A 10,088-nucleotide genomic window follows, 5' to 3' on the forward strand; every position below is an offset into this window, starting at 1 on the left:
GTGCATGGACACCTGCCATACACCTTAAACTGCATTCACAGCAGTGTATCATCAGTAGCACATCATCAACAACGCATTCTCAACAATCCATCATCAACAACGCATCAACATCAACATCTTACTCTCTAAGAGCACCTTTGCGCAAGTCTTTACAACCAACATCATGGTGTAACTGTGTATGTGATTAATCATCAATTTTGCACGAAAACTTATAATGTCAAAAAATCCATAAATGACAAAGGGGTTTCAACACAATTTCAATTACTGTATCCATAGATTTGAAAGCAGCTATATATGATTCGTCAAATAAAGTTATTCAACCATGCATATCTCTTGCTATGAGCAATAACCAGCAAGTTGTACAATTTGCTCCATCCATGCCCAATCAACACATTTGCATCATAATCCAAATAAACACATTATATATAATGAAATTTCATTCCCATAATGATAATATATTAAATACACACCCTCTGGCAGATTTTATCATCAGCATAACTTACAATTTTCATTTCAATTATCCAAAGAATCGACATATAATTTTTTTCCTTTTTGTCACGATGATTGATAAATCCACCTTAATTAATCCCAACTACTGAACATAGCACGACCCGGGTTCTATTGGTGCAACCCGACCCGGCCCATCCAATGGAGCTGCTGCTACTCCTCTTTGATTTAGCAAACACCTAAAATGCATTAACCTTGTCATCACATCTTCCGGTTTTTTTGCAAGCTTGTCAAAACTTGTCCACAACCTCTCTTTAATCACATACACATACACAAACAATAAAAGATCATGCATAATATTAATTAGCACACAAACAAACACAAGAATAAGATTTACATATAAATTTGAAGTGGGTAAATACCTGCAGCTGCAGCAGCACGTGGCCAAATGGTCTGTTCAATGTCAGACCCATCAATGTGTTCACCCCACATGCATACTTCACCACCAAGGACTAGTTTTTGTAGCTTAGGCTCTGTAATATTTGTAAGGGGCTCATTTGTATAAAACTGCTGCCACGTGGCATCCAGATGGTCTAAATACCAGCTGTCTTGGTTGCTTACAATGCATCTTAATCCAGCTTTAACCACTCTCTCCGCAACACCACTTCCAAGCCAGTTATGCACAACGGTTTTTCTGTCCAGTTTACTACCAAAGCTGTTGAACGTTTCCTCCCTGTAAAAAAAAATATATGTAATTTTGTTTATTGATTTAATAAAAAAAAATGTAAGAAAGGCATGATAGATGACACACCAGTTAATAACTTCATAACCATGAGAAACAGCTATCTTTTGTGCTCTCAAGACAAAATACTCGTATGCTTGGGATTCATTAAATCCTTGTTTTTCTAACCATTTTTTTATACGAGGAGTGAAGCTCCAGCAACCTGACCACATTGTTTGTTATATTTAAAAAAAAAAAAAAAAAAAAACAATACAACTGTATGTTGAAATCTCAAGTAACTTACTGGTGTCAACTTCATCGCCTCCCAAATGAACAAATTTGTAGGTGAAAATCTTGCTGAAATCTGAAAGAACTCCATTTATCAATTTGAATGTGAACTCATTGCTCACATCAAGTGGCTCTGTACAATTCTTTGATGGCCATAATTCAGGATAACCAACTCCCCTAAAAAAATGACATAAAAAATGTCAGGTGTTTTTAAAGGTGATTAAATAATCATATTAATCAACATAAAAAAAAATACCAGGATACAGCATGTCCAGGAACATCAAGCTCGGCAAGCACATTAATCCCTCTTTTTTTAGCATAACTGGAAAAGATAAAAAAAAATAAAGAAATGCAAATTAGAGAAATGGAAATTTGTTTTTAAAATTTAATTATATATAAAAGAAAAATAGATAATTTACTTGCCTGACAATCTCAGCTGCAGCAGCCATTGTATAGCGTTCTGATGAGGAATAAGCACCATCCCACAGCTTTGGAAATGAAGGTATCTCCAAAGGAAAAGCCTGTGTATCCACAACGTGCCAATGCAAAACATTCTGCAAACAAAAACAACGTTATAAACTTTTTTTCAAATACTCGTAACTTTTTTGTGCTAAAATTAGTAAAACATGTAAGACTTACCAGCTTTGCATAAGCCATAGAATCAATTACTTTTTTAATCATTGGTAATGGCTGATAATGTCTGGATGTATCTGCACCCCATTGCCAATAAAAACTCAGTATAATCATATTGGATTGGTTAGGTGAACAATAAAAATCATTAATCCTAAAAATGAAAAAGAAAAAAAAAACTCACCAATTAAGAGGCCTCGATATGAGAAACGGGGTCGATCAGTAATGGTCCATGGTATCTGAGTAACTACAAGCTTTCTTGATTTAAAGTTAAAATGGCACAATTGGCTGAATGTCTGTCATTAATATTATCAAAAGTCAAAAGAATTAGTAAAGCAAAAAGACCATTAAGACCTTAATTCAGGGATCTCAAAAAATAATAATTTCAAACCTGCAGGGCATGTAGAGCTCCATAAACTGTAGCTGCCTGCATTAAAGATTTGTCCAATTATTAATATTACTAATATACAAGCATTGAAGAAATACTACTACAAGTTTCAACTTGGTCAAAGTCAAACTAATCATTAATAATAATGCCAACCTCAATCTCTGCATAATTTTGGTTTCCATTTGCATGAATTAACAATGTGTAGGACTCGTCTATATCGTATTGCAGCTGTATATATCAGAAACCAAAAGTGGCATCAAGAGTCAATGTTAAGTATCAAGAAAAAAAGAACCAAAAGAAAAAGCAAAATATACCTCATCACTTTCTGAATGGATAACCACGTTCATTCCCTGTAAAAGGAGAGAATCATCGACTTTAGAGTTGAATTCAATAACATTGTTTGATGTGATAACATCAAGTAACCTAGTGAATCCATCCTTCAAGATCCCAGATGCATCAGCATATTTGCTTCCATTAGTCTTTAGATGAAAGTCCTTGCTTAAAAAAAGAGATGTGTTGCCATATTCTACTGATTCAGGCATTGGCCATATGTTGAGATTCTTAAGATCATAAGCACCAAATACCAAAATGAACTGAAACGTAACCCCAAGAAAGAGACTTTGCCATATCATCTTTCCCTCTCTCACCAATATCTGGCAACAAAAAAGGCATTCAAATTATGTTGATCTAGTACTTGATGAATTTGCTTAGTTATGACTTATGATCGAGCTTATGTTATACATCCAAGTCTGTAAACAAATTAAAGTAACACAATCTATATATATATTCATTATTCATCACTTCACTCTTCCCCTCAAGAATTAATTTACGAAACACATAACTAAATTCCCTCACTAATATAACAGTTTTCCGTCTACAATCTCCCCCAAATTCCATAAGGTTTTAATGTCCAAACCTAAACGATGATCTCAAACTTAGAAATCAAAAGTACAATAGAAATGTGGAATGATATAATGAAAACAATCGAAAAGATGAACAGTTAAACGTACCTGTCACGAAAAAGTGGCTACGGATAACGCTGTGTTGTGGGTGAGAGAAATGGGGAAGATGGATATAAATGGATCTGTAAGTATCTCCGCCCATAGTGAGTAATTATAGGCATAGTATATAACTAAATTATATATTATTATAAGGTGTTTAGAATGTGGATTCGTGTGTATGTAGTTATCGCGGAGGACCCTTTGAAGAGCAGTTGGTGGCGATTCTTTCGTGTTTCTTGTCTGTATTCTATTCATTTCCTTTGTTTATTGTTACAGTTTGGAAACCAAACAAGAAAAAAAGATGAGAGAGAGAAACCGCCATATCTTTTCTTTTCTGATCTTTAAGATCTTTCACCTTATTATGTTTGTATATTTTTAGTTCTTTTGTGATTCAATGTCTTAATTTTAAAGATTCAAGTCCATATAACCCGATTGTCAACTATGCAATATTTCTAGAAAAATAAAATGCCCATAACTCAATAACACTCAACTACGAAACCTTTTTTAGAAAATATTATGCCCATAACCCTAGATTCAAACGCATAATCTTTTTAGGAAAGATATCTTAATTTCAAATCAATTATTAATTTATATTACTTATATCTATTTTTTATTGGATTACATGAGTATCATTAAAATATGGTCACGTGGTGATGGTGCAAAAGTTGTACAAAACGTTTAACTTTTGTAATTATGTTATTGTTATGTAATCATGTAAAAAAGAATAAATTTAATTTGAAATGTTATCTTCTTTTGTATTAGTTTTGGGGTGATGCTAAATAAACAATTTATATATATTTTTTTATCAAAAATCAACCTATAATTAATTATTTATATATATTTTTTTTTCAAAAAACAAAACAATTCTAACCAATAAAAATAATTGAATAAAAAGAAATATATTTATATGGTAAAATAGGTATGTTCTTTTAACCGACCATACTATGTTAAAATACTTAAAGTAATAAAACAAAAATATAAAAATAATATTTATTTCAGGAGAGAGTAATAAGATATCAAACTTTACATATTATTTAGTGAATGCATTTGATTTGATGGCAATATTTTATATGATGTTGACCTTAATTAATAATTTTCGTATTTTATATTAGTACTATTGAGAAAAGATAAACGTGCAACTAAATTTGGTAAAAAAATTATATATTCATTTACTTTAAACATCTTAATAATAAAGTAGTATATAGATAAACGTGCAATTAAATTTGGTAAAATAAATTATAATGCATTTATTTTTAAAACTAGGTGTGAAACTCGTGTATTATACGGGTTTATTAAAAGAAAGTTTTAATAACCACAAAGACCATATTCATAAAAAAAAAAATAAGTAACAATCGAGTTTGTGACCTTTTTGTAAACCGCATTTACTATTTATGTAATTTGGTCTTAATTAATCTATACTAATAAAATTAATTAATATGAATTCACAAATGGAATTGACTATCTACATTAATTAATATATTAATAATACAAAGAGGAATTCACAAATAGAAAGTTATTATGTATATTAATTAATATATTTATAAAATTAATTAATATGAGGTGACATTTAATAGTTGAGATTTGAATAAAAAAGAAAAAAAAACTATAAAAATGACAAGTGGATATTAAATAATTCAAAAAAAATCTAGAAAATGACAAATGTCAAAATGATGGATAAAATGACATGTGACAAAATCATTCTTATTTATTATGGTAGTTTTTAAAAATAAAATGAGTAATATTATAATTATTAAAAATATTTTATACGATACTTATAAATGAAATTTGAGAAAATAACAACATACAATTTACAAAGACTTTGAAAATAAGACAATCAATTTAAGAAACTAATAAAAGTTTTCCAAGATAGTAATTTTTCTTTATACACAACAATTTTTGTTTAAAATGTTATATTGTTAAAGTCTATAAAACATAAATGGTTGCAAATGAAAAAAAAAAAAAAAAAAAAAAAAAAAAAAAAAAAAAACATTTATGTAAGAATTACTTCTCATAGTTTAATCAGAATTAATTGTGATTAAAATTAAATACAGCACAAAAGTGTCGTTAAATCTTTCATACATGAGATGATGAGACACTTATCAAATTGTCTATAAATTTCACATGCAAAGACAGAGACAGATACAATCCACTCCACCACGACACAAATATATATCCTAAAAAAAAGAGCAATGAAAGAAAACCAAACCTTGATGAATTAATAGTGGTTCACCAATCACAACCGTCCACCGGTGTTACTAGATTGCTAGTCCACTTCCCCAAAAGCCCACTTGAGAGGCCGATCAACTAAAATGATCTTTGGGGGGAAACCAAAAACGACGTTCAATGTTGAAACACACACGAACTTCTCTAAGTTTTTGAGCTTGAGATAGCGAATCACTAACATTATATATATATATATATATATATATATATATATATATATATATATATATATATATATATATATATATATATATATATATATATATATATATATATATGAAATAATAAAGTTTGATAAAACTAAAACAATCAATAGGATTGAGTGAGCAGTTAATGTTAGCATTAAATGTTCAAAAAAATGATTTGTGAAAGAGTATATATATATATATATATATATATATATATATATATATATATATATATATATATATATATATATATATATATATATGTTATTTTGTTTATTACATTTATTGTGTGCTAAAAATTAAAATGCATCAATATTAATTTAGTAAATTAAATAGTTATTTAATTAAATAAATATAGATATTAAATGATTTTCATAATTATTTGTATTTTAAATGATATCCATAATTATAATTTTTTTTATGGAAACTAATTAAATTCGTCATTGATGTCAGTAGGGCTGTGCATGGGTCGGTTTGGATCGGTTTTGGACCTAAAGCCAACCCAACCCATAAGTGGTCGGTTTCTGGTTTTCAGAACCCAATAGGATCGGTTTCTGGTCGGTTCGGTTTCTCGGGTTCCAAGATCGGTTTGGGCGGTTTTTCGGTTTCTTGGGTTCAACCCATACCTTCATGGGTTCTGGGTTTAAACCCATAGGTTTTAGGTTTTACCTCATTTTCCATAAATGAAGCAACAAGTTAAATATTTCAAAAAACACCAAATTTAAGTTAAAATACTTCAAAAAACATGAGTCTTACAACAAATAGTCTATTACAAGTTACAACCAAAGCCCGAAATAGTCTATTACAACAAAAAAACAATCAAGTATGGGTCGGTTTCTTGGGTTCGATGGGTCGGTTTCTTGGGGCGGTTTGTCGGTTTTAAGTATGGGTCGGTTTCTCGGGTTGAATGGGTCGGTTTCTGAGTAAAAACCGAAACCGAACCCGACTTTTTCGGTTTTTAAAAAATTCAAACCCGAACCATCGGTTTTGCTTCGGTTTCGGTTTTTTCGGTTTCGGTTTTAGTCGGTTTCTTGGTCTGGGTTTGCTCACCCCTAAATGTCAGCAATAACATTCTTTCATAATAAATTTGCTTCTAGATTTTATATATGAATTCATATTTTGTTTTAGGACTCACTCACTTAAAATACAATAAAGTTGCATTGAATATGAAGAACGAATACACTCTCATTCTGTTGAAATACACTCTTATTCTTCTAAAGATGAATTCATTATGAAAGAATATTATTGTTGACATTAATAACGAATTTAATTAGTTTCCATAAAATAAATTATAAGTATAGATAACATTTAATATACATATAATTAATACTAAATTCTTGATGGTGCATTTTACATACAATAGATGTGAGAAACATTTGAACCTATCTCTATATATAAAGACTCTATATATAGAGAGAAAGAGAAAAGTAAGTTCAATTAAGAAATAAAAAAAAATAATAATAATAAGATTTGTGGAATCATTCCATATCAATCATTTATTTTTAAAGAGAAAAAGAAAGGTAAGTTCAATTAAGAAATAAAAAAAATAATAAGATTGGTGGAATCATTTCATATCAATCATTTATTTTTGCAGCAAAACGTTCCAGCGTACCGGGCCGACGAAGGATAAGTAATATTTATATATGAATATAAATATAAGTTTATTCATATATGAATATACCACCTCACCCCACCCTAAGCCACCAACCACCACCGCCGCCACCACCAACCACCATCGCTACCACCACCTCCACAACCAACAATTGCCACATCCACTACAATGCACTCACCGCCTTCACATTCATATATAAATAATCACTTCTGTTATACTTATTCATATATGAATATATGTATTCATATATGAATATGATCTGTTCCGTAGGCCCGGTATGCTGGAGCGTTTAAACGGCAGATTCGAAATGGGTGACCTAGATTCACTCCCTTGTTTTCAATCTTTTTTTTCTCAATTGAACCTTCCGTTATATATATATATATATATATATATATATATATATATTATATATATATATATATATATATATATATATATATATGTTAATGCGAAAATATAAATATCATGCAAAAACGCAAAAACAGATCTTATCTTATGAAAGTCAAACACATGTACTATAAAAAAAAATTATTAGCAATAAGTTAAAAATAATAAGTTTACATTGGATGATGTTATTGTAATATAAATTTAAAGACGGTTTTGATAATTATATTTTTTTTCACGTCCTTAATCATTTTTAAATTCATGTTTTCATAATAAAAATGTTAAAAATCATACTTTGCTAATATGAAACAATTTATCATCTATCATCGATTATCATCATGTATTTCAAAGTTTGGATGAATTATTTTCCAAAATATTATGTTGAGGTGACATTATAATAGATTTTTCTTGTTTTCGCGTTTTCGCAAATTATTTGCATTTTCGCATGAACCCTCCCCTATATATATATATATATATATATATATATATATATATATATATATATATATATATATATATATAGAGAGAGAGAGAGAGAGAGAGTGTGTGTGTGTGTGTGTGTTAGGTTCAAATTTTCTAGTATCTATTGTATGCATGTATGATTGATTCTAGATCAACCATTTTAGTTATTTTAAAAAAGTAATTAATGCATATTAAATGTTGAATGTTTAATTAACACACATTATATCTTCAACAAGTAATATGCATTAATTAATTATTTAAAATAACTAAAATGATTGTTCCAAAATTAATCCTACATGCACACAATAGAAAATAGTTAGAACATAATAACCTAACCCTATATATATATATATATATATATATATATATATATATATATATATATATATATATATATATATATATATAGGGAAGGGTTATTTGGAAAACAAAAAAACCCTAAAAATCATAAAAATGCATAAAAAAAATACAAAGACATCACAAAACTTTTTTTTGAATTTTTTTTATTAAAAAATCACAGCATTTTTTACAATGTCGCTAAAAAAAATAAAAAATCTTTTTTTTGTAAAAAAAAGGGTTTTTTTTAAAAAAAAAATTCAGCGATTTTGACCTAAAAGTTGCGATTTTTTGATAAAAAAATTCTAAAAAAAAAGTTTTGTGATCTCTAAGTATTTTTTTATGCATTTTAATGATTTTTAGGTTTTTTGTTTTCCATAGAACCTAAACCTATATGTGTGTGTGTGTATATATATATATATATATATATATATATATATATAGGTTAATGTGTTTCTTGTATTTATTGTGTGTTATAATGCATCTATAAATGAAAATAGATATTAAATGATTTCCATAATTGCATGTATTATAAATGATATTCATAACTATAGTTCTTCTCTTATGAAAGTTAATTAAATTTGTCATTAATGTCATTAATAACATTCTTTCAGAATTAATTCGTCTTTAGATTTTTATGTATGAACTAGTTTATAACCCGTGGAAACCACTGTTACAAAATTAATTAAATATTCATAGTAAAAAATTCAAAATTATTAATCAATTATTTTATATAAAATTTTAAATATATTATTAATTAAGAGATTTTTTTATTAGTTATGTAAAATTATAATTATTGATTCAAATAAATATATGGAATTAATTTATCATATATATTAGACTCTTTTTATTTGTGGACTAATGAAAACAATAATATAAAATTTAAAATTTAAAATAAAGAATAAATAGATTGACAAATAACATCACATTAATTAGGAGGTTTAATGAATTTAAAATAGAGAATTAATAAAATGACAAGTGGCATCATATTAATTAGGAGTTCTAATATTATGACACTTGGCAAAAAGATTACTCTTTTATTAGTATAGAGATTTGTATTCTGTTTCAGGACACTCACTTACAATATAATAAAATTACATGGAATATGAAGAATGAGAGTGTATTCTACTATAATACACTCTCATTATCGTAGAATACAATTTCATTATTTTTGGTACGAATTTATTCTGAAAGAATATTATGCTGACATTAATGACAAATTTAATTAGTTTACATAAAAAAAATTATAGTTATCAATATCATTTAATATACATATTTTTGGAAATCATTTAATATCAATCTTTATTTGATTAAATAATACTTTAATTTTTACTAAATTCTTATTGGTGCATTCTAACACACAATAGATGTGAGAAACATTTGAACCTATATATATATATATATATAT

General features: G+C 27.8%; 1 protein-coding gene across 1 annotated transcript; it reads right to left on the bottom strand.

Annotated features, from left to right (window-relative positions):
• Positions 1-402: 402 nt before the first annotated feature.
• Positions 403-3,679, bottom strand: HEXO3 (beta-hexosaminidase 3). The gene is made up of 12 exons (XM_079026418.1): positions 3,485-3,679; positions 2,789-3,127; positions 2,628-2,702; positions 2,478-2,513; positions 2,271-2,382; positions 2,096-2,166; positions 1,880-2,010; positions 1,713-1,778; positions 1,473-1,633; positions 1,259-1,391; positions 870-1,180; positions 403-759 (listed from the first exon to the last, which is right to left on the bottom strand). Exons 2-12 carry the CDS (start codon positions 3,104-3,106, stop codon positions 593-595), a joined length of 1,581 nt encoding a protein of 526 aa, XP_078882544.1. The 5' UTR covers positions 3,107-3,127; positions 3,485-3,679; the 3' UTR covers positions 403-592.
• Between the last annotated feature and the right edge of the window lie 6,409 nt (positions 3,680-10,088).

The sequence above is a fragment of the Lactuca serriola genome, chromosome 2, assembly GCF_051521515.1.
Source record: "Lactuca serriola cultivar US96UC23 chromosome 2, Lser_US96UC23_V15, whole genome shotgun sequence".
Lineage (NCBI taxonomy): Eukaryota > Viridiplantae > Streptophyta > Magnoliopsida > Asterales > Asteraceae > Lactuca > Lactuca serriola.

What these genes read in the sequence shown, in the direction of transcription:
- HEXO3 (XM_079026418.1), bottom strand. Translation starts at nt 3,106, where the DNA reads ATGATATGGCAAAGTCTCTTTCTTGGGGTTACGTTTCAGTTCATTTTG. An exon ending in TCCATTCAGAAAGTGATGAG is followed by an intron (nt 2,703 to 2,788) that starts GTATATTTTGCT and finishes TGATATATACAG; the next exon opens with CTGCAATACGATATAGACGA. An exon ending in CCTGGACATGCTGTATCCTG is followed by an intron (nt 1,634 to 1,712) that starts GTATTTTTTTTT and finishes TCATTTTTTTAG; the next exon opens with GGGAGTTGGTTATCCTGAAT.